Consider the following 24,524-nt stretch of genomic DNA (forward strand, 5'->3'; position numbering starts at 1 on the left):
ACTAAACACTGTAGTACAAATACACAGCTTCCAAAAAACTCGTGGATATGTTTGCAAACTGTGCAAAAATCAGTGGACTGAATCTGTAAGTGGGTCTACACGCTGCAGAAAGTTTGGCACATTTTTAAGGCCACCTTTTCAAATGTTTTTGGTTCCAACTTTCTTTACAAACTGAAACACCACCACAGAGAAGGGATCAAAATAGATTTAGTTTCTTTGCAATAACAGTATTTTTGTATTCTTTGTGGTAGAGGCTGAGAATAGTGTTTTTAAATTTCTCATCAAAACAAAAATACTAGCATGGAACTGTGTGTCCTGAAGCTCAGCTGAAGGCCAAGCAGTACGGGGCTCCCACGTTATCTCCAACATTCATTTCTGAGGCGGTGAGCCAAAACCAACCACGCAGAGGCCAGTTCTGGAATGCTGAACCAGGCAGCCTCTTGCATCCAATCTCACGGCGCACTGTTCAGCTTTAAAACTGATCTCCTACTTAGAGAAGCCCGCCTCGTAGAGCTCAGCTCACACCTCTGTGCAGTACAGCTGGCCCTGGGCCAGCTCCCCACAACCTGAGAGGCCACCCTCTGGGCCTCTGCCCAGGGACGAAGACTCTGGAGCTCCACACACGGGTCAGGAAACACTTCTCTCCTGCGTCATGTCCCCCTTCTAGGGCCCGAGCCACGTGGGGCCCATGGCACTAACGCGGCTCTGCTGGCTCGGGGGTGGCCGGAGCTTAGGGAGGTGCAAACTGACGGCAGCCGTCTGGTGAGGGTCAACAACCCCCGACACGGCCCCTCCTGCTCCTACCTTAAGGCCACAAGCCAAAGAGAGTGCCCTTGAAGTGAGGTCCAGCCTGGGCTGGCTGCCAGCAGATCCCCGGCCCACCCCCTCGCTCCTCTTCAGAGGGAGAGGAGCCCCGTGGAGACGACGACCGTGCGAGGGGAACACGGCACAGAGAGCTTCTCAAACCCCTGACTCCTCGAGGCCTGGGGTGCAGCGGTGTCAGACAGACAGGGTACCAGTGCCGAAGGGTGACAGGGACGGGAAGTCTGAGACATCGATACAAGGGTGACAAGTTCTATAAAAGCCAGGCCCAAGCCCCGAGCCACTCAGCATAGGGCGATGAATGATGGGACCTCAGCCTGGGTCTCCCAGAGGTGGACTGAGGCAGGGTTCAGGTGCGAGTGGTTTCTGTGGGGGGACCGCCAGTGGGAGGTGCAGGGGACGAGGGTGGGAGACAGGGAAGCAGAGGGCGTCATGGAAAGGTGCGCATCAAAGCCCGCTTTAACGGTGGGCAGCCACACTCAATGGACACGAACTCCAGCAAACTCCGGGAGGTAGTGGAGGACAGTGGAGAGGGGCGTGCTGCAGTCCATGGGGTGGCAAAGCGTCGGACACAACTTAATGACCGAACAACACTCACAACCACGTTCAATCCCGCAAGGCCTCCGGTTTACACTGAAGCCTGAAAGATTCACTGCAGTTGGCCAGATTTTCCTTTTCTTTCTGGGGAGCAGTGCTCCTGGGAGAGGGCAGGGCATGTTTAGAAGGCCAGGGTCGGCAGGGTCAAGGTGAATCAGGAGACTTGACAAAAGGTCAATAAGGAGAGGTGGGTCCTGCCGGATCAGGGAGCCTGAAGCCCCCAAGGCTGCTGGGAAATGCGTTTCCCAGCAGGTAATGCAGCAGAGGGCTTAGCGCGGGCTTTCTTCACTTGCTACAGAAGCTAAACACGGTCCCCAACAGGTTGAGACACCAGCCACCCTGAGGCTACCTTCCTTTCCATGAAGAGATTCATTACCAAGGGACTGGTGGTCTTGCTGTCTAGACAAAGTGAATTCCCCCAACCCTGTCTTAACACAAATTGCCACCAGGCAAAATCCAAGTCTGCAGCACGGCCGACCTGTCTTTAGGCCGCAAGACCACAGGAAGTGGGAGCAAACAGGAACTGAAGGCAGCTGTTAACCCAACCTGTTTCACACCACATTCGCTTAAAATAGTCCAGAGTTTACTGAGTGCTCACTATGCCAGAAAGTAATGTGAAAACCACTTTAAAGATGAAGAAACTAAGGCTCAGAGAAACTAACTAGGCCCAAAGTCACTCAGCGACTGGGGAAGTGGCCTGAACTCAGACTCTGCTCACTTTGCGGCCAGCTGACTCAACCACGACACCAAAGTGTCCTCCTTAAGCATTATCAGTGACTGAGTCTTTCTGAGTGGAAAGCTACTAGGAAGGAGGAGGCAGGGTGATGGAAAGTGAAACAGTGTGCACGGGAAACACCTTCCATAACCTCTTTCTGCCCAAACTGAATAGCTTCTTGCTCCAAGCCTGGCTGCCTGTCAGACATCCTTACCTATCCCAGCCAGAGAAGGCAGAGAAGGGCTGTGTGTCAGAAAGCCCCGGAGCTCCGAGTTTCCATCCAGAATGCTCCACCAGAAAAGGGAGCCTTCCCACACTGTTGATGGGAATGTAAGTCGGCACAGCCACTGTGGAAAATAGTCTGGAGGGTCCTCAAAAACACTGAAAAAGAGAGTTGTTGTATGATCCAGGAATCCCACTCCTGGACATACATCTGAACAAAACTATTTGAGACGATACATGCACTCCTATGTTCACAGCAGCAATATTTAATAACCTATTAAATCCTGTACATGACTCAATCACAACAGCCAAGGCCCGGAAACTACCTAAATGCCCATCGACCGGTGAACGGACAAGGAAGATGCGGTGCACACACAACAGAACATCACTCGGCCATAAAAAGAGTAAAATAATGCCATTTGCAGCCACAAAGATGGTTCTAGAGATTATCACACTGAGTCCAGAAACAGAAAGACAAATACCGTACTTGTCCACATGTCTGTGGAATCTAAAATATGACACCAATGAACTTACCTATGAAGCAGAAACAGATTCCCAGGCATAGAGAAGAGAAGGACTTGTGGCTGCCAAGGAGGAGGTGTGGGGGAGGGACGGATTGAGAGCTTGAAATCACCAGATGCAGACTACCATATATAGGATGCATACACAACAAGGTCCTCCTGCACAGCACAGAGAACGACACTCAACATCCTGTGATAAACCATAAGAGCAAAGAATATGAAAAAGGAGGTACAGAAAAAGATACATGTATAACTGCATCAGTTCAGCAGAAATCAACACAACACTGTAAATCAACTTTAAATTATAATTTAAAATTTACAAAATTATTCTTAAAATAATTCAAATTTTTGTAATTTAATAAATTACATAAGAAGTGCCCCACTATTCCCAGTTCAGTACCAACCACACAGTGTGGAAATCACCTGTGTGGGTGGCCAACTCTCCTGGGAGGCAGGGTCCCATCCACAGCTGACCAGGCACCAGGGCTGTGCTAACCTCTCTCAGACACTCAAGAGACATCAAGGACACACCCGGCAACGACGCGAGGCCTCTCCTCAGCTCCCAGACAAACCACCCCTTTGATGGGCAGCAGATACCGTCACAAACAGGCACTGGCCACAGGCACTTTTGCAAGAGTAACTAACAAATATCTGGAACAACATCTCTCGGCCTCTGGTTCTGCCCAGAGTTGTCTTTCTTCCTAAGAAAGAAACTGGGGAATGTGGTCACCAGAGCAGTCTGCCGATTTAGAGACATCAGGGTACATTTCTCTTTCCTGGAAGTCAGAAAGTGGGAGGAAAGGTTTGGCTTTTAATGTCAGTTCTAACACTCATTAGTTTTGTCAGTGAGGTAAGGTGCAGCTTCTTCAAATCTCTTGTCTCATCTGGAAAACAAGGGCAATCCGCCTAGATGATGGTTCTCAAAAGCGGGCCCTGACCCACCAGGTGCAGCAGCCCCACCCAGGATCTCCTAGGCCCCATGTATGGGGGCTCTGGGGGTGGGCCCAGCAATGTGCTTTAGCTGCCTTCCACGGGATCCTGATGCACACCAAGTCTGAGAACCATAGGCCAGCTGATTCCCCTTCTTTCTTCATTGGTTTATAAGACCACTCTTCTTTATTCTTTTCCCACCTGCCATGCTACAGACTTTATGGATCCAAAGAAACACTCACAGAGCATCTACTGTGTGCTAGGGGCCGCCTGGGGAACAAGACCAGGTGTGCCCTGGGGCAGGCAAGCAGGTGAGCAGGCTCTACGACGTGCACGGTGGACATGCACAGGCCTTCTTCCAGGTACTTTGCTGGATCAGCAGCACAACCCTATTTTCCAGCAACTTTCTTCTTTAACCACAATCTTCCTCCAAAACTTACTACACTTTAAAAACTAAAGTGTGCATACAAGCCGAGATGCAAGGTGCCAGCAAATAAAATATTATTGTATGGCTACTGATGAAAGAACTGGATTATGTAATGCCCAATTACAAAATAAGCACGGGAAATCCACTGGAAAATTTCTTGAAGGATAGAAAAGAATAACAGTGATAACATTTCTTCCCTCCTAAAACTACTTTAGTGACTCACAGTGTTTACAAGTCTTTATTTTATTTTAGGCACAAATAAACACCAGGTGACATTTTTAGCAGTCCATTTTGCTTCAGGAGGTATACGCAGGAAATGAAAAAGCAAAAACAAAAGCTAAAATGCTCTACCCTAAGGGGAAAGACGAAACCCAACTACCATAACATTAAAAACAACTAAAATAAGCTTCTTCCCTTATGCCTAGTCAAAGTTGCTCAGTTGCGTCCGACTCTTTGTGACCCCATAGACTATACAATCCATGGAATTCTCGAGGCCAGGATACTGGAGTGGGTAGCTGTTCCCTTCTCCAGGGATCTTCCCAACCAAGGGATCAAACCCAGGTCTCCCGCATTGCAGGCGGATTCTTTACCAGCTGAGCCACAAGGGAAGCCCCCACCTTACACCTAAGGGTCCTGCTAAAAGCACATGCCAGGAGTTTTTTTTCCTTCCCGCTTGGTCCAAGGGACCAGGGAGGTGGAATGAAACCTGGTCAGAAGGCAGACAAACAGCCCAGATGCTGCTGCTGCTGCTAAGTCGCTTCAGTCGTGTCCGACTCTGTGCGACCCCATAGACGGCAGCCCACCAGGCTCCCCGCCCCTGGGATTCTCCAGGCAAGATCATCGGAGTGGGTTGCCATTTCCTTCTCCAATGCATGAAAGTGAAAAGTGAAAGTGAAGTCGCTCAGTCCTGTCTGACTCCTAACAACCCCATGGACAGCAGCCTATCAGGCTCCTCCATCCATGGGATTCTCCAGGCAAGAGCACTGGAGTGGGGTGCAATCGCCTTCTCCCAGATGCTGCAGAGCTCATCTTCAACACTGGCTGCACCAAGCCCACAGACACGCTCCAGGAGGGCTCCTCAATCAAAATCACATCACAGGATTTGACCCCAGAGCAGAAGCAGAAATCAGAGATCTCACGCAGGGTGTGCCACGGGTCAACAAGCTCTCCTCTCCATTAGTTAAAACCTGTACCTAATAATTAACACCCACAGCTGCTTCTACTCAGAAGTAGGAACAAAGCAACTCTTCCCAGGCAGGTATTTATTTAGGCAACACTAGGCACGTAACTAATAAGACAGTTTAAAAGAGAACACACTCAAAAGCTTGGAGCACAGTATTTTCTGTGACTGGGCCAAGATCATCTGGTTCTTAAATCTCCTAGCAGCAAAAGTAAAAAGGCAAAAAAGCTGGGTTAACTTTGGACCATCCAGAGAAAATGAACCAACTCAACAGACGAGAGGTTCTTTTCCTGGTACAACATTCTAGAAAGAATTTTAAAGGGGATGTAAAGGAACACCGTGAATTGAGTCCTCAATCTTGGATTTACAAGATCTACAATGCTCTTCAAACAACCACTTAATATCTGCTATCTATTAAAAAATCAATAACCCAATAACTTTCTATTGGTGAAGACACTTCTGAGGAATGTAAGCTACTAACACAGCCTGGTGTGTTGCTTCCAAGAGCTCCAGCTTAATATAGAAATAACCTTAAAAAACTTAATGGAAATAGGAAATTTCCTCACCTATTTTTGGCAGAAATGAGATGGCAGTCCGAGGCCTACCCTCAGCGCGGTCCCAGTCCTGATGACTAAGGCCTGCCCCAGGACTCTCAGCACTCCCGGGGCGAGCTGGGACTTGGGGTGAAAAGAGACCCAATCAGATGGTGCACCTGCAGGCCAGCCCCCAAGGAGGCTGCGGGAGGAGAACCGGCCACCCACTTCCTCCTCCGAGAAGCTCTCTTCAAAGCGCCCCACATTTAGGCAGGCAGCCAAGATGACACAGGGGGGCTGGAGGTTTGGCTTTATCATTGTCCCTCGTTTTTGGTAGGTGAAGTGGACAGGTCTGGAAGGGCAGGAGCAGGGTAAAGAGGGCAGCAGGCATAAGACAGGTCCAGACGTCGGGGGTCCTCCAGATGGGGGAACGGCACTGATAGAAAGGAGTGGACACGAACGCGGCCCAAGTGTGGGGAGTGGGAACCCCACTGAGGCTCAAGGGAGAAGTCGGGCCCAAACCTCAGCCCTGGACAAGAAGGGGGCATGCAGGCAGCAAAGGATGGATGGGTCATGGCGCCCTGGAAGCTGAGGCGGACTGCAGAGAGGACATGCATGAGGTCAGCCCGTGCGAAGTGTCCATCCCTTCCACCATGACCACAGCAACATCCTGAGCAGGATGTCTCTTATCGGGGTCCTGCCAGAAATACCTTGTTAGACCAGAGAAATGACTTCAGGACCACTTTTGGATTTGCTGGGTGAGGCAAGAAGGGAACTGGAGACAAAGCTCAAGGGGCTGAGCTCAGATGTGCCCTCAGGAGGTGAGCTACTGCTGGGTCGGGTGATCAGCCCCAAGAGATCGGGCGGCTTTCCGGGACCACCTGAGGAGCAGAGCAGCAGGAGGAGCCCTCGGGCTGAAGTCTGGCGGTAACCAGGCAGGGACAAGGCTGCAGTCAAGCCTGGCTCCACCACTAAGTAGATCTGAAAACCTGGACGTTAGTTTAACATCCCTGCTAACAAAAGGGAGACAAGCAGTAGCACCCCCTGCAAAGGGTTACTCTTATAAAGGAAAGAATATGTATTTATGTATGAGAGAATTAAACTCTCTTACACAAGTGACCACATCCCTACAGGTCCGACAACTTCTGGCCTCTTTGGCTTGGGCAAAACAATGGCAAACACAGAGCGACATTTTTAGCGTCTATTTTGCCTCAGGAGGTATTACACACAGGAAATGCAAAAGCAAAAACAAACGGTAAAATGCTGTACCCTAAGAGGGAAGGCCTTCTAGAGCTTCTCTGATTTTATATTTAAAAAACAGGGGAGAGGGGCTCCCCTGGTGACTCAGTGGTTAAGCATCTGCCTGCCAATGCAGGGGATACCAGTTTGATCCCTGAGCCAGGAAGATCCAATGTGCCACGTGGCAACTGACCCCCTTGCACCGCAACTACTGAGCCAGCGCTCTGGAGCCCGGGAGCTGCGACTACTGGGCCCTCGAGCCCGTGCTCTGCAACAAGAGAAGCCACCGCTCCACAGTGGAGAGCAGCTGTGCTCACCGTAACTAAAGCAAGCCTGCAGGGTGGCGAAGACTTAGCACAGCCATAAACAAACCTTAAAAAAAGCAAGCAAGCAAGCAGGGGGAAATACTACACAAACACATCTATTTACTTGACATATATGCAAATCTTTCTGAACCATCTGAGTGTCATGCATCAGTGGGTCCCTTAAATACTTCAGTGAGTAGCTCCTGAGAACAGGGATATATTCCACATCACTGCAGTGCAGGGACCGGCTTCGTACAATGTAACACAGATACAACACCGTTATCTAAGTCACGATTTCCAATTCTGTCAAGTGACCAAACTAAGGACAACTTCTGAGAAGGAAACAACCCACTGCAGACTCCCAGGATTTGCCTGGATTTTTATAATGCTAAGTATGAACCAATAAAAAGTGGTGTAAACACCTATGTTTTGTAGTGTAATAGTTTTCTGTTGCTGAGTAACCAAAAGCATGCACATATATTAGTGTGCAGTTTCTGTTGGTCAGGGTCCAGGCACAGCTCAGATGGGCCCTCTGCCAAGGCTGCAGTTGAGGTGCAGGCAGGGCTGATGTCTCATCTGGAGGTCTGACCAGGGAAGGGTCTGTGTCTGGTCTCCCTCAGGCAGCGGGCAGAAGTCGTTTCCGGGCAGCCACGGACTAAGGGCCGCAGCTTCCGGCTGAGTGCAGGCTGGAGGCCACCCTCAGCTCCTTGACACACACGACCTCTGACTTCTCCAAAGCTCGCAAGGGAAGATGTCTCTAGTCTGTCTTAGAAAGACAGTCTCCTGTAACAGAGGGACACCCCACCACCTCTGCTACGTTCTCTCAGTTAGAAGTGGGTTAGGGTTAGGGTTAGAAGTGAGTCGCAGGGCCATTCACACTTAAAGGATTAGACAAAACGTGTGAACACCAGGAGACAATCATGAGGGCCACCTGAGGGTCTGTCTGCCACATGCTTATAGCCCCTATACAATTATAAAATCAAATTAAATTTATAATTCAAAACATTTATGTTAACAACACTGGTTTAACACCTGGGCAATGGTTTCTTAAAGCGTCACCAGCTACAATGTGAACACGGTATGGAAAGGCAGGGTGGTGTTCTGGGTTCAAGACACTTAACCAGGTCAAGACGATGACGCGTGCTTAGCACTGTTCTCCACTGAAATCAAGATGACATCATTTTAGGGCTTCCCTGGGGGCTCAGTGGTAAAGAATCCACCTGCCAAGGCAGGAGACACAGGTTCGATCCTGGGAGACGCGGCCGCTGAGCTTGTGTGCCGTGACTGCTGAGGCCCGTGAGCCCTAGAGCCCGCGCTCTGCACCAGGAGATGCCATGGCAATGAGATGCCGGCACACCACGAGAGGGGAGCTCCTGCTCTCTGCAGCTAGACAGAAGCCCACACAGCAACGGAGACCCAGCACACCAAAAATGAACAAACAGATAAAGAGCTTTGAAAAAGATGACATCATTTCAGCTTTTCAGGTAGTAGCAATGCATTGTCTGCACATCAAGTCGACCTGTTCTCTAATCGGCCCACCACCGCTGAAGCACAAAGAGCGAATGAGGGGCTCCATTAAGCTCAGATGAATTCAATTACGTGCACTTGAAAAACAGAAAAGGGGAGGGAGGAAGGGAAAAAGAGAGGATAAATACTTTAAGCAAACCACTCTCCATCTCTGTCAAGAGCGTAAGACCCCAGGTACAAGTAAGACACGAGAGGTCAAACGACGGTCTCCAAAGCTCCTTCACGCCTTCTGTGGTGTGAATGCCTCACCTCACCAGCGGGATTCTGGTATTTAAGGATGACAATGTTCTTTTTACCACATGGTACCCAAACACAAAATGAACCTCTCCATTTGCTCTAAAGCAGGGGTCAGCAAACTTTCTTTAAAGGGCAAAAGAGTTAAGTATTTCCCACTTTGTGGGGCATAAGGTCTGTTACACTACTAGACTCTGCCATCTTCACGGGAAAGCCGCACAGATGACGTGAAAAAGAACGGACGTGGCCGTGCCCACGAAACTGTTCACACAAACAGGCAGCCACGAGGACCGGACCCCAGAGTGCTGGTTTGCACACCTCTGGTCTAAAGAGACAGCAGTCTGTATCCACGCTGAAAGTTCAGCTCGCTTTGCTGGCCTCCTACAGGGATTCTCCAGGGTACCTTGGTTATGCACGATTGCTGTTTTCTGTTCTTTTGTTCAAATGCAACTCCTCTGTCTGTAGAAGATGCAACCCCCCTGCATAACAGCACCAGCACACAGAACCATCACGTGGGCCCTGAAATCAAAGGCAAGCCACCACCCGGACTATCGACACACAATAGCTCGGCTCCCGCTGGTAGAGCAGTTGTTTTCTGACCTCCCTAGACCTCCAGAACAGGTGACTGAGTTAGAGCTCCTCTGCACTGCAGGGTAAGTTGACCTCCCCTCTCCTCCTCTAGGCAGCAAGAGGGGCCTTTGCTCCCAGGGCTCTGCTCAGTGCTGGACACACTCGAAGTTCTCAGTAACATTCGCTGAATGAAGTAAAACGTCAGAGCCCACGATATGCCTCCTCAGCCCCAGATACTTCTCATTCACGGCCCTTGAACGTAATGACACAGTTGTACTAGAATTATTTAGTCTAATTATGAATGGGGTATGAATGGGGGTGAAAAGGAAGACATAAAATGAAAACATTTCGACTGCTGAGGTTCAAAATTGTACCAAGATAATAAAATCGCCAATCGTATCAGTTATGTTAAAACAAACTGCTAGCCTCTGGCTTCTTAAAAATACTGGAAAATTTGAGAACGATCAATTAATAACCAATTATTTTTGAGTGGCCAACTGAATGTCTTGCAGAGGGAATTCTATTCACCTCTTCCCCACCCCCAACCACCAAAAGACTGTTCTCAACTATGTTCCCTTTAGAATTCATGTTTTGAAACATTGTGAGTAAAGTGATACTTAGATGTTTCTTTTCTTTCTTTTTACAATTTTTTTGCCTGTGTTGTGTGGCATACAGCATCTGAATTCCCCAACCAGAGGTGGAACCCGCACCTCCTGTAGTGGAAGCATGGTGTCTTAACCATGGACTGCCAGGGAAGTTCTGGCTTTTTTTTAACTGGCAGGAAAGACGACACATAGAGGGACTTTAATTGGCTACACTCCAGTATAAAACAAAAAGTAAAAAAAAAAAAAAAAAAAAAAGACGCATTTTAGCCATTTGTACAACCACCTTCCTATTTAGAACTTAGAGCCTGCCCAACCCCCAGGTTGGTGCTTTCTTTTAATATTTATCTGGCAATGCCAGGTTTTAGTTGTGGCATGTGGGATCTAGGGGTTTCCCTAGTAGCTCAGCTGGTAAAGAATCTGCCTGCAATGCAGGGGACCCCGGTTCGATTCTAGTTCCCTGACCAGGTACTGAAGCGGGGCCCCCTGCACTGGGAGTGCAGAGTCTTAGCCACTGGCCCGCAATACCCTTTCAGCTGCCTGTACCAGCGTCGGCTACCCACATGAGCACACTCGACACAGCAGTTCCCCAAGAATCACGCGAGGCCCTCATGGAGGGAGGCTTCCTGGGACCTCCGAATGGAAAACACTCTCACTAGGAGCCCAACTGCCCATGAAAAGAAGTAAGAATGACCCACAGCCAGGTCTCTTCTCCCCTCTGAAGGTCAGGACATGTGCGGTTACATCCCGGGACAGAGCTACCTTGAGGAGACAGTGCTGGCAACGCCATGCCAGGCAAAAGGCAGGCCCTTCAAAATGGACTTGGAACACTGTCTCTCCAAGTCAGTCCCTTTAAAAGCTCCCAAATCCCATAAGTCAAGACCTTTGGGGAGAACTGAGTCAATCAGTCTGAGTTTGCAAACACCTGCAGTCAGTGGTTTTGACTCCTGTGGTAATACAAATAGAGAAAGCCCTGAAAGAACCACAGTTCACTGTTTGTATGTAAACCGAGTAAGCAACAGCGGGTTTGCCCCCGTGCTCATCTCAGCGAGCGGCGGCCACTCGTGGACACGAGCCCAGAACCTGGCCGTCTTCCGGCTGCTTCCACCCTGCCATCCCCACGCCTGCCACCGTCAAGGCCTGCGTATCTCCCTTTCCGAGTAGCCAGGGGCTCTGTCCTGCTGCCACCGCCCTCGTCCAGCAGCCACCGCCTGCGGGGACAACTGACTCAGCCTCCGAGTCCATTCCTGCCCATTCCAGTACATTCTTGCACCAAAGTCAGGGTCATCTTCAAGCACAAATCCAATCTCTCGCTATCTCTTTCACAGACAGACACACACACACCACTTGACACGACGATGTCTTTTCGCCTGTCAATGCTCTTCAACCCAAGGCTTTGGCTGGAGAGGTACATGTGAGTGGCCCCTCGCCAACCCCGGACCATGGCCTCGGGGCCTTTTCATGGTGCTTCCTCATCTACAGGGTCATGTCCCCACTCACCCCCACCCACAGGCCCTGCTTGTTGCAGCTGGCTAACTCTGACTTAACCCTCCAGACCTCAGCTCTGCTCCTTCATAGCATTTGTCAGCCTGCCATTTGAATTCTGTCAAATCAGAATTCAGGCTGGGAAACATTTGTGCCTCACAGCATCTCACATAGCAGGTGCTCAAACACCTGATAGAAAGTGAAAAGAGAAATTAATCAACAAACTATCCACTCAATGCTTCAATTGCTTTCACTGCATTGGGACTCCTGAGATTTAAAACTCAAGCCAATTTCAGTCTCAGCCTGGGGTAGGGGGGCGGGATTCACCCTACCTCCTGATTTGCAACAGACAATTTAAATCATTCAAATCACACCAATCAATGCCCACAGCACAGTAGCCATCAGCAGTAGCCCAGGAATGACAAGGGGATCCCACACACTTTGCACACATTGGAGCCAGAGGGATGTAGACACCAATCCCAGTTAGGCTACTGGGTAAAACCTGGAGTAAGTTTAACTTCTGGGTCTGTTTCCTTCCTGTAAAGGGGGCTGACACCGCCTTCAGCCCTGACTCTTTTGGTAGCAAGGGACACAAAGCACATGAAACACGTTCAAATAAAAAGAAAGGTTTAAGGTAAGTAAAAGCTTCCCAGGTGGTGCTAGTGGTAAAGAACCCACCTGCCAATGCAGCTGAGATGTAAGAGACAAGGGTTCCATCCCTGGGTCAGGAAGAGCCCCTGGAGAAGGGTGCAGCAACCCACTCCAGTATTCTTGCCTGGAGAATCCCCATGAACAGGAGCCTGGCAAGCTGCAGTCTATAGGGTCGCACAGAGTCGGAAGCGACTGAAGCAACTTAGCACGCAAGGTAAATACGAGTAAGGGGTCTCCTGGGAATCCAAGCCAAGCTCACCCAACTGTCAGGAAGGGTGAGAACCAAGAAGGCGGCCCTGAGGACCAGCGTCCTTCACCTCTGCCTCCGCCCTGGTTCCATGTCCCATCGAGATTCACTCCCTTAGGGAGCTCGCTCGGCGGCTCTAGATGCCATCTTTATGTCAAAACTCCAAGTTCATACCTCTAATCCAGCCCTCTCTCCTTTTGAGACTTGCATACTTAACTCTCCTCTCAGTACCTCCATTTGGAGATCTAAAAGGCACTTCTGCTTAAACTCCTGACCACCCCCCTCCCCCCCACAGCAGCTCCATTCTCAAAGTTAGGGGTTCAGGCCAGAAACTGTGAAGTCCCTCTTGACTCCCCATCTTCTCTTACAACTCTTATCCAAGCAGTCAGGAAACCCTGTTAGTCCCAATCTTTGAAATCCCTCAGACCCACCTGCCCTCCATCGTTGTGTGGCAGCTCTCCAGACCCTGCTCCAGCTTCTAGCAGGGCTTCTCTATTCCCCTACACGCACAATGGAGTGATCCTGTGTGTGTGCGCTCAGTAATGTCCCACTCTTCTGTGACCCCATGGGCTGGAGCCTGCCAGGCTCCTCTGTCCATGGGATTTTTCAGGCAAGAACACTAGAATGGGTTGCCATTTCCTCCTCCAGGGGATCTTCCCAACCCAGTGATTGAACCCACATCTGTGTGTCCTGCGTTGTGGGTGGATTCTTTACCTGATGAGCCATTGGGGAAGCCTAGGAAAACTGAAGCCAGATGGTTTCACTGCTCAGCTCAGAACTCTGCAACACCTGCCGTTGCCCTCGGGATGATAGTCAAAGTCCTCACAATGGTCCTCAAAGCCCAAGAGGATCTTCCCTCTCTGGCCAGTCATCCCAGCCTCTCACACCTCCGTGAACACACCTACCTACTATTCCGCCTCCTGGAATGTCTGTCCCCCAGGTACACGCTGAGCCAACCCCCTTTCTCCAAGTCCTGATGCAAACCTCACCGTCCCAACAAGGCCACCCTGCCCGCCCGCTTTACCTCTGCAACCTGACCCTTCGGAGCTGGGACTCCTGGTCCCCTTCCTCTGCCTCCCACAGCACTTCTCACATGCTCTGCAATTCACTAGTGTATGCATGCTTCCTCTGAGCCACGACTCATAAAGCAGGAGCACATCATGGCTGCCTACCTCCAATTCTTTAGGACTCTTTAGCTCAAATGCCCACCAGTGATTAGACTGTCGCTGAGTCCTGGTTCAAATTCCTGAGCCAGAACCAACTGGCCCAGCTCATCCTTCCAAGGCAGGTCACAAGACACAGGTCAACGGTCAGCTGCTTGTGGAAGAGCCGTCAAGGGCAGAAGGTCCTCTGGGCAAAGCTGAAACAGAGCAGAGCCAGCTGGAGCTATCTGGTGGGGAGTACAAGGTCCCTGCAGACCACAAGTGCAGCGCTGTGTGATAGCAGAGCGCCAGCACAAATGCTGGAGGACGCCAAGAAGAGGCCTTCTAGAGGCCAAGGAGAAGGCCTTGATTAGAGCAGGATCTGAGGAGACGTCTGGCTCCCCGTACTCACCTCAGCAAGAGCTGTTGTGGATTAAGTGGTCCCTTCAGGGTCTGGTCCACTGGGAAGAGCTTCATCATACTCTCAGGTAACTTAGGCATCCTAGCCATAAACAGATTTTGTTGACATGGATAATTGGTAAAAACACTAAATATTAAAAGGAATGGATTAAACTCTGCAGGCAAGCAGCCTTTCTTTTCTTTAAACCTCTCATTGTTCCCCCTTTCACTGCTGAGGATTTTATAATCATCAAAAGACAGAACGATCTGAGTGAGCCGGGTGGTTCTGGTTCACGGTCTCAGGTGCGGCCAGAGCTGCGTCACCTGGGGTTTGACCAGGGCCGTCTCTGAGCTCACCCCCAGGTTGCGAGCAGGAGGGGCCTCAGCTCCTCACCCAGGAGCCTCTCCTCACGACAGGGCAGCTTGTCTCTCCCAGAGCAGCAGATCCGAGAGAGAGAACACACTGACCTTCAGAGGTGACAGCCATCTAGCGCTTGTGCCCTAGTCTACTGGTCACGTGACCAGCCCTGATGCAAGACGAGATGGACTGCACCTGGGCTTGTGAGCGCCAAGAGACAGGGTCCCTGGGGCTGCCTTGGAGGCTGCTAACCACAGGTGACTCGTGCAGACCAAGGCCTGTTTTCAAAGGGCCCAGAGCTGAGATGCTTTTTTACATTATTGCTGTTGTTTAGTCACTAAGTCATGTCCAACTCTTTGTGACCCATGGGCTGCAGTACGCCAGGCTTCCCTATCCTTCACTATCTCCCAGAGGTTTGTGTTTAAAAAAAAAAACAAACACTATAAAGGACTGTAAAAAAAAAAAAAAAAGAAGAACAATATGTGACAGAGACCATACACAGCCTGCAAAGCCCATATTATTGATTATACGGCTTTTTATAGAAAACATTTGATGACTCCCCTAATGTAGACTGCTTATTATAGATGATTGAGGGGATTTCAAGGGTAATTTTGACTACAGGCAATGTTTCCCTTATGACCTGACTTCAGAAACTAGCCCCCAGGTAAGCAACTTCACTGAAATACGAACTCAGCAAACTACAGCTCTGAATATGGTGATGCCACTGGGAAATGAACAGGTCATCATAACCCGAGCAGAGAGAAATAGCATGCTGTGCCCCTATGTAGGAAGTAGAGAAATACCAACTCAGTGAATGAATGAGTAAGAAATATTACAAGCACACATCTTGGAAGCACAGAGTGACCATAAAGTATGAAAAATCTTCACTCAATGATTTATAACGTAAGACAAAGGGGAATTTTACACAGTCATTATCGTAGCTAACTCCATCCTTTGTTCACACCTCCTTGTACTCTATGAGGTAGGGGTTATTAGCTGTCTTCATTTTTACAGATGAGCAAATTGAGGCTGACAGCAATTACATAATTTCCCCAAGGTTTCATGATTAGTAGCAGGATGATTTCCTCCTACAGCAAAGCACATGAGAGTACAGAGCAGCTCTGCACTGGGGCCTCCGGGCTGACAGGCGGGCCCCCCACTGCCCCAGGCCCCCCTCCAGGGAGGCTCTCCCTCTCGCTCCGCTGGAGGAACCCCAGCCCAGGGACTTCACGGGACAGCGAAGCTCCTGGGCTCCCTGTAAGCAAGGTTACTGAGACCTACAGTGCTCAGTTTAACCTAATTACTCATTAAGGTGCTCCCTTTATCCAATGAGAGCTTTAAAAAAGTATCTTCCCCGTGGTCTTTGCTTTCCAACCAAGTATCTTCTGAGACTGTAGAACCAGCACCCAGACTGACTCCAGCTGTCTCCCCAGTGAGCTAAGTGAAGGGCAGCTGCTGGAGCCCCGGGGCCCACAGAGTCCAGGCACTGGAGTGATGGCAGGGCTGAGAGAAGGCTGCTCCTCTTGCAGCAGACAGAGGGCTGTCATACACAGGACCCAGGACGCCCTGGCAGCCACTGCGCCAGGAGCTGATTGCATTTGAGCCCTAGGCCAAGGGCTTCCTCCGTGAACGCAAGCAGACCTCACTCGGTCTGAGAGGTCTCTGAGATGCCTTTGCTTGTCCACTCAGGTCTCAGGTTCAGGAACCTCAGGGGAAATGACTTGTTGGAGGCTACCCAACCAGCGGCAGAGCCGAAGTTCCCTGATGCTAAGGCTAATTTTTCTACCTTCTGGAAAGTGCGAAGTCCAGCTGGGTGAGGAGACAAATGTTAACCACAACAGGTTCTGGAGGGAGGCAGACTTTGGCAGAGGCAGTTGACCTTGGACCAGAAGCAGGGTGTCTGTGTCAGGGACAGAGGGCAGAGGCAGGGATAACGGTACACACGGGAGGCCAGAAAGCCTGGAGGCACCGGGGCTGTGAAGCGGGTCCTGAGGACCGGGGCGACTATGTGGACAAGCGCTACAAGGAGCAGGACAGCCGGCTGAGAAACGGCGCGCACAGTCTGTCAAAGCGCAGTGAGGGTCCGGCTGACAGCGGACACGTACGTTTTGTGTCAATCAAGGTCCTAATTACATACACCACTGTGACCTCAATGGGATTCTAATAAACACAGCTGGCCAATCCCCACAGTAAACATGCAAACCACAACAATATAACTGCCTCCCTCAGTCCATCTTAATTATGAGATAATCATCTTCAAAAATGTTATTCCCTTGCCCAACAAAGAGAGGAAGCAGCACTCCAGTCTGCTTGTGCACCCACAGTCTCAGGACGGGGGGGCAGAGGGAAGACCACAGAAAGCAAGGTTTGGGCCCCAACTCTGCCCCCGACTAGCTGTGTGATCCTGAGCAAGTCACCAGACACTCACTGACCCTGTTCCCCAATCTGTGAAATGAAGATAAAATACTATACCCATCACACAAAACTCTTGGGAGGCTCAAATGCAATACACTTGGCTCCCAGACCTGTTTGCAAAGATGGCCACAGTAATCCCCTTCGACTTCAAGGGCCTTCCATCCAGAGGTGGGTCTCTCTCTTATCTTGAATCTGGGCTGTCCTGAAACATGCTTTTACCAACAAGATGAAGCGGAGGCAACACCGTGCCGGTTCTGACCCTGGGGGCCTCAGGAGGCCGTGTGCACCTTGCTCTCCAGGAAGCCTACAGCTGCCAGGTGAGTGACTTCGGGCCCCGGCTGGAGCAGAGGTGAGCCTCCAGGCAGCTGACCACAGACACAAGAGGGACCCCAGCTGAGCCCAGGACTCCAGCCTAAATCACCCCTTTCAGAAGCATGAACTAAATTAAGGCATCGCTGGGTCACTAAACACTGGGGCCACTTGTTAGCACTGACTGAGTGCTAGAGTGGTACTCAAAACACACAGCTGCTATAGCGTCTCTCTCTGCCAGGAATTCCCCAGTCCTCAATTTTTCCTTCTCTACTGGATTATCCTCAAAGACAGTGGAGTAGAAGGAGGTGCACTCATCTTCTCCTGCGAGAACTCCAAAATTACAACTTGCTGCTGAACAACCATCGACAGCAGAATGTTGGATCCCACCAAAAAAAGATACCCCATGTCCGAGGGCAAAGGAGAAGCCCCAGCAAGACAGTAGGAGGGGTGAAATCATGCTTAGAATCAAACCCCATACCCGCCAGAGACGCTTGGAGGGCTCAAACAAAACCTTGTGCACACCAGAACCCAAAGACCCCAGAGACTGGGCCAGACCTGTGTTTGAGTCTCCTGTGGAGGTCGGGATCAGCACTGGCCTGCCACTGGGGCATGGGCTCTGGGTGCCCCTACCTGGGTTAAACAGGCTGTGGCTTAAGTCCTCTTGGAGGAGGTCGCCATTAACCCCACCATGGAGCCTCTGAGCAGATGACCCACAAACTGCAGAACAATTATATTGAAGAAATTCTCACAGTGTTAAGAAATTTCTAGGACCCACAACAGATTTCCCAACCTGGGGATCTGGCAAAGGGACCGAGAACCCCCATAGAATTTAACTTTGGAGGCCAGTGGGATTTGATTACAGAACTTACACAGGACTGGGAAACAGGCTCTTGAAGGGTACAAACAGAACCTTGTGCACACCAGGACCCAGGAGAAAGGAGCCGTGACCCCACAAGAGACTGCCCCAGACTTGCCCGGGAGTGTCCGGGGGAGGCGTGGTCAGCGGTGGCCTGCTGCAGGGTCGGGGGCACTGAGTGCAGCAGTGCATGCACGGGACCTTCTGAAGGAGGTGCCATTATCTTCATCACCTCCACCGTAGTTTGGCCTCAGGTCAAACAACAGGGAGGGAACACAGCCCTGCGCATCAACAGAAAATTGGACTAAAGATTTACTGAGCATGGCCCTGCCCATCAGGACAAGACCCAGTCTCCCCCACAGTGAGTCTCTCCCATCAGGAAGCTTCTGTAAACCTCTTATCCTTCTCCAACAGAGGACAGACAGAATGAAAACCACAATCACAGAAAACTAATCAAGCTTATCACATGAACCACAGCCTTGTCTAACTCAGTGAAACAATGAGCCATGCCATGTAGGGCCACCTGAGACAGATGGGTCATGGTGGAGAGGTCTGACAAAATGTGGTCCACTGGAGAAGGGAATGGCAAAACCACTTCAGTATTCTTGCCTTGAGAACCCCATGAACAGGATGAAAAGGCAAAATGATAAGACACTGAAGATGAACTCCCCACGTCAGTAGGTGCCCAATATGCTAGTGGAGAAAAGTGGAGAAATAACTCCAGAAAGAATGAAGAGACAGAGCCAAAGCAAAAACAACACCCAGTTGTGGATGTGACTGGTGACGGAAGTAAAGTCTGATGCTGTAAACAGCAATATTGCGTAGGAATCAAGAATATCAGGTCCATGAATCAAGGTAAATTAGAAGTGGTCAAACAGGAGATGGCAAGAGTGAACATCGACATTTTAGAAATCAATGAACTAAAATGGACTGGAATGGGTTAATTGAATTCAGATGACCATTATATCTACTACTGTGGGCAGGAATCCCTTAGAAGAAATGGAGTAGCCATCATGGTCAACAAAAGAGTCCAAAATGCAACTTGGACTTGGGTTCCACCTCAAAAATGACAGAATGAGCTCTGTTCGTTTCCAAGGCAAACTATTCAATATCACAGTAATCCAAGTCTATGCCCTGACCAGTAATGCTGAAGAAGCTGAAATTGAACGGCTCTATAAGATCTACAAGACCTTCTACAGCTAACACCCCCCAAAAATGTCCTTTTCATCATAGGGGACTGGAATGCAAAAGGAGGAAATCAAGAGATACTTGGATTAACAAGAAAATTTGGCCTTGGAGTACAAATGAAGCAGGGCAAAGGCTAACAGAGTTTTGCCAAGAGAACACACTGGTCATAGCAAACACCCTCTTGCAACAACATAAGAGAAGACTCTACACATGGACATCACCAGATGGTCAACACCGAAATCAGACTGATTATATTCTTTGCAGCCAAAGATGGCAAAGCTCTATAGAGTCAGCAAAAACAAGACCAGGAGCTGACTGTGGCTCAGATCATGACCTTCTTATAGCCAAATTCAGGCTTAAATCGAAGAAAGTAGGGAAAACCACTAGACTATTCAGGTATGACCTAAATCAAACCCCTTACAAGTGTTGGAGAAGACTCTTGAGAGTCTCTTGGACTGCAAGGAGATCCAACCAGTCCATTCTGAAGATCAGCCCTGGGATTTCTTTGGAAGGAATGATGCTAAAGCTGAAACTCCAGTACTTTGGCCATGTCATGCAAAGAGTTGACTCATTGGAAAAGACTCTGATGCTGGGAGGGATTGGGGGCAAGAGGAGAAGGGGACGCCAGAGGATGAGATGGCTGGATGGCATCACTGACTCGATGGACGTGAGTCTGGGTGAACTCCGGGAGTTGGTGATGGACAGGGAGGCCTGGCGTGCTGCAATTCATGGGGTCGCAAAGAGTCGGACACGACTGAGTGACTGAACTGAACTGAACTGAAGTGAGTGACAAATAGATTCAAGGGATTAGATCTGATAGAGTACCTGAAGAACTATGGATGGAGGTTGGTGACACTGTACAGAAGGCAATGATCAAGATCATCCCCAAGAAAAAGAAATGCAAAAAAAGGCAAAATGGTTGTCTGAGGAGGCCTTACAAATAGCTGAGAAGAAAAGAGAAGCTAAAGGCAGAGGAGAAAAGGAAAGATATACCCATTTGAATGCAGAGTTCCAAAGAATAACAAGGAGAGATAAGAAAGCCTTCCTCAGAGATCAACGCAAAAAAATAGAGGAAAACAATAGAATGGAAAAGACTAGAGATCTTTTCAAGAAAATTAGAGATACCAAAGGAACATTTCATGCAAAGATGGGCACAATAAAGGACAGAAATGGTATGGGCCTAACAGAAGCAGAAGATATTAAGAAGAGATGGCAACAATATACAGAAGAACGGTACAAAAAAGATCTTCATGACCCAGGTAATCACGATAGTGTGATCACTCACCTAGAGCCAGATATCCTGAAATGAGAAGTCAAGTGGACCTTAGGGAGCATCACTATGAACAAAGCTAGTGGAGGTGACGGAATTCCAGTGGAGCTATTTCAAATCCTGAAAGATGATGCTGTGAAAGTGCTGCACTCAACATGCCAGCAAATTTGGAAAACTCAGCAGTGGTCACAGGACTGGAAAAGGTCAGTTTTCATTCCAATCCCAAAGAAGGGCAATGCCAAAGAATGTTCAAACTATTACACAGTTGCACTCATCTCACACACTAGCTAAGTAATGCTCAAAATTCTCCGAGCCAGGCTTCAACAGTATGTGAACCATGAACTTCCAGATGTTCAAGCTGGATTTAGAAAAGGCAGAGGAACCAGAGATCAAATTGCCAACATCTGGTGGATCATAGAAAAAGCAATAGAATACACAGGAAAACAATAGAAAAACATCTACTTCTGTGTTATTGACTATGCCAAAGCCTTTGTGTGGATCACAACAAACTGTGGAAAATTCTTAAAGAGATGGGAATACCAGACCACCTTATCTGCCTCCTGAGAAATCTGTATGCAGGTCAAGAAGCAACAGTTAGAACCGGACATGGAACAACAGACTGGTTCCAAATTGGGAAAGGAGTACGTCAAGGCTGTAAATTGTCACCCTGCTTATTTAACTTATATGAAGAGTACATCATGGAAAATGCCGGGCTGGATGAAGCACAAGTTGGAATCAAGATTGCTGGGAGAAATATCAATAATCTCAGATACACAGATGATACCACTCTTATGGTAGGAAGTGAAGAGGAACTAAAGAGCCTCTTGATGAACGTGAAAGAGCAGAGTGAAAAAGCTGGCTTAAAACTCAATGTTCAAAAAACTAAGATCATGGCATCTGGTCTCACCACTTCATGGCAAACAGATGTGCAAACACTGAGAGACTTTATATTCTTGGGCTCCAAAGTCACTGCAGATGGTGACTGCAGCCATGAAATGAAAAGATGCTTGCTCCTTGGAAGAAAAGCTATGACTAACCTAGACAGCATATTAAAAGCAGGGACATCATTTTGCCAACAAAGGTCCATCTAGTCAAAGCTATGGTTTTTCCAATAGTCATGTATGGATGTGAGAGTTAGACTATAAAGAAAGCTGAGCACCGAAGAGTTGATGCTTTTAAATTGCGGTGTTGGAGAAGACTCTTGAGAGTCCCTTGGACTGCAAGGAGATCAAACCAGTCAATCCTAAAGGAAATCAGTCCTAAATATTCATTGGAAGGACTGATGCTGAAGCTGAAACTCCAATACTTTGGCCACCTGATGCGAAGAGCTGACTCATTGGAAAAGACCCTGATGCTGGGAAAGATTGAGGGCAGGAGAAGGGGATGACAGAGGATGAGATGGTTGGATGGCATCACAGACTCAATGGACGTGAGTCTGAGCAAGCACCGGGAGTTGGTGATGGACAGGGAAGCCTGGCGTGCTGCAGTCCACAGGGTTGCAAAGAGTTGGACACGACTGAGTGACTGAACTGAACTGAATTATTCACATCTACATTCATCACGACTTTATTTCTCCCTTTAAAAAAGTTCTCCCTTGGGACTTCCCTGGTGGTCCAGTAGATAAGAACCTGCCTGCCAATTCAGGGGACACAGGGTCAATCCCTGGTCTAGGAAGATCCCATATGATGCAGAGCTAAGCCTAGGCACCACAACTATTGAGCCCATGCTCCTCAACAAGAGAAGCCTCCACAGTGAGAAGCTCCACACATCGCAGCTATAGAGTAGCTCCCACCCTCTAACTAGAGCCTTTTCACAGCAACGAAGACCCAGTGCAACCAAAAATAAAATAATGAAAAAAAAAAAGCTCTCCCTTGGCCCTGCTACCCTCAACAACTATCAACGTGTCTTTGCTCTGTGTTGCAGCAAAAGCCCTCAGGGAGCTTCTCATGCCCACTGTGTCTACTTCCTCTCTGGCCTTTCTCTCTCACATCCCCTTTCACCTCCAGCACCGCCCTGAAACTGGTCCAGGTCTCCAGTGAATGCCACGGCCCTAAGGCCAGTGCTCAAGTCTCGGTCCTTACGTGACTAGCCCCAATCAGCATCGTCTGTCAGCTCTCGTCCTCTGCCCCTGACACTGTCTGCACCCGTTTCCCAGGACAACACAGTCTCCGAGTCGCCTCCTGCCTCACCCCAAACTCCTGATTCTGGGGTGCCCCAGGGCTCAGTTTCTGGTTTCCTCTCTAACTCACTTCATCAGTAATCTCTCTCATCCAGTCTCAAAAGTCAAAGACCCTAAAAGGCCCAGATTTCTTCCCTGAAATCCAGACTCCAACACTCATCCTGCCTAGTGACCACCTCTTTTAGGTCTCTATTTGGCATCCCAAACTCAACCTGTGCCAAACGCAACTCCTGACCCCCTCCCCTAACCCCCGGGTCCCCATCCACTCCTCCGCACTCTTCCATTTATAAGACAAAATGCCCAGACCAAAACACCTCTTCTTCTCTCACACCCCACACATTACCCCTGAGCAAATCCCACTGGTCCTCCCTTCAAACCCCATCACCCACAAGGCTCTGCTTCGTCCTGACCTCAATCTCGCTGGTCCCTCCCAAGTCTGCTCCAGCCACGCGGGCCTCGCAGTGATGTGTCGGCCCCGGCCCTCTGCACGAGCTTCCCGTTCTCCAGAGCGCATGTGCCCACATGGCACGGCCCTCCCACTCGACTCCTCAGAGCTGAGCCCTCTCCCCTCTCCAGCCTCTGCAACACTACCAGCCCCTCTCCCAGTCTGACATCCCCTCCCTGCCTTCTTTCTGTGATGCCTATCATCTAACAGATTATATATTTTACTGTTTGTATTAAACTATACACTTTAGAAGCCAATGATGTCTTAATTTTTCATTAGATATCTCTTGTGCCTAGAACAGTGCCTGACACAGGAGCCATTCAATGAATGTTTGTTGAATGGATGAAAGTTTGTCAATCAGTGAATTAGTATAGAAACAATGGAATGTTTTTACTATAGTGCCCCATTTAATGGTAAAGGAAAACCATTTAAGGCCTCCATATTCAAAGTACCAGGTTCTTCAAACCTTCCACGATCTCTTTCTCATTGTATTTTTACAGATAAAGACCTGAATGGTGTGATAGGCTAGAAAACAGAAGGTTCAGCTTAAGTAATCTCAATTTTAAAAATAAGGCTGTTAGAGGGTGATATTTAAGTCCTTTCTCTGGCTTGAAACATGAATAGTTCTGGTGACTGACAAGTGACCTGCTTCTGAGTTCCCCAGTAATAATGACAGCTGCTGCTGCTGCTAAGTCACTTCAGTCGTGTCCAACTCTGTGCGACCCCACAGACGGCAGCCCGCCAGGCTTCCCCGTCCCTGGGACTCTCCAGGCAAAAGCACTGGAGTGGGGTTCCATCGCCTTCTTCGAATGATGACAGCAGAGAGCATCAAACCAAAAGGACCTCGCAGATCAGGGTTAGCACACGCCTGCCGGCAGCCCGAATCCTGTCAGCCTCTCGGTTGCACGTTCCTTGTATATAGCCTGCAAGGGAAGAATGGTTTTCCCATCTGCCATAAAATGGTTTCACCTTAGCTGGTCATATAAGTACCTACATAACAGGCTTGATTTTGCCTCTTGCCCTGCAAAGCCTACAAGATTCACTACCTGGCTCTTTAAATTTACCCACTCCGGACAAAGACGAGCCATCCTAAAGCAAATTCCTCAGCTGCAGACTACAAAATCCCCAGACACAAGGACCTAGGTATTTCAGC

At 49.2% G+C, this 24,524-nt stretch overlaps 1 protein-coding gene across 17 annotated transcripts in view; it reads right to left on the minus strand.

Moving 5' to 3' along the window:
* RAPGEF1 (Rap guanine nucleotide exchange factor 1) overlaps positions 1–24,524 on the minus strand; it is a 137,139-nt gene that overhangs the window by 80,176 nt on the left and 32,439 nt on the right. For 3 of the 17 annotated variants that reach the window (XM_070799462.1, XM_070799461.1, XM_070799455.1), the window contains exons 1-2: positions 5,981–6,101; positions 2,891–3,067 (exon numbers count right to left, since the gene is read on the minus strand). The exons of 7 other annotated variants lie outside the window; for them this stretch is intronic. In XM_070799462.1, coding sequence (XP_070655563.1) covers positions 2,891–3,020 — 130 coding nt within the window. In that variant the 5' untranslated portion in view covers positions 3,021–3,067; positions 5,981–6,101. Of the gene's footprint in view, positions 1–2,890; positions 3,068–5,980; positions 6,122–24,524 lie in introns of those variants that run through there. 7 more of the 17 variants (XM_070799467.1, XM_070799457.1, XM_070799463.1 and 4 more) reach the window with 7 other exon arrangements.

The sequence above is a fragment of the Bos indicus genome, chromosome 11, assembly GCF_029378745.1.
Source record: "Bos indicus isolate NIAB-ARS_2022 breed Sahiwal x Tharparkar chromosome 11, NIAB-ARS_B.indTharparkar_mat_pri_1.0, whole genome shotgun sequence".
In the NCBI taxonomy this organism is placed as follows: Eukaryota; Metazoa; Chordata; class Mammalia; order Artiodactyla; family Bovidae; genus Bos; species Bos indicus.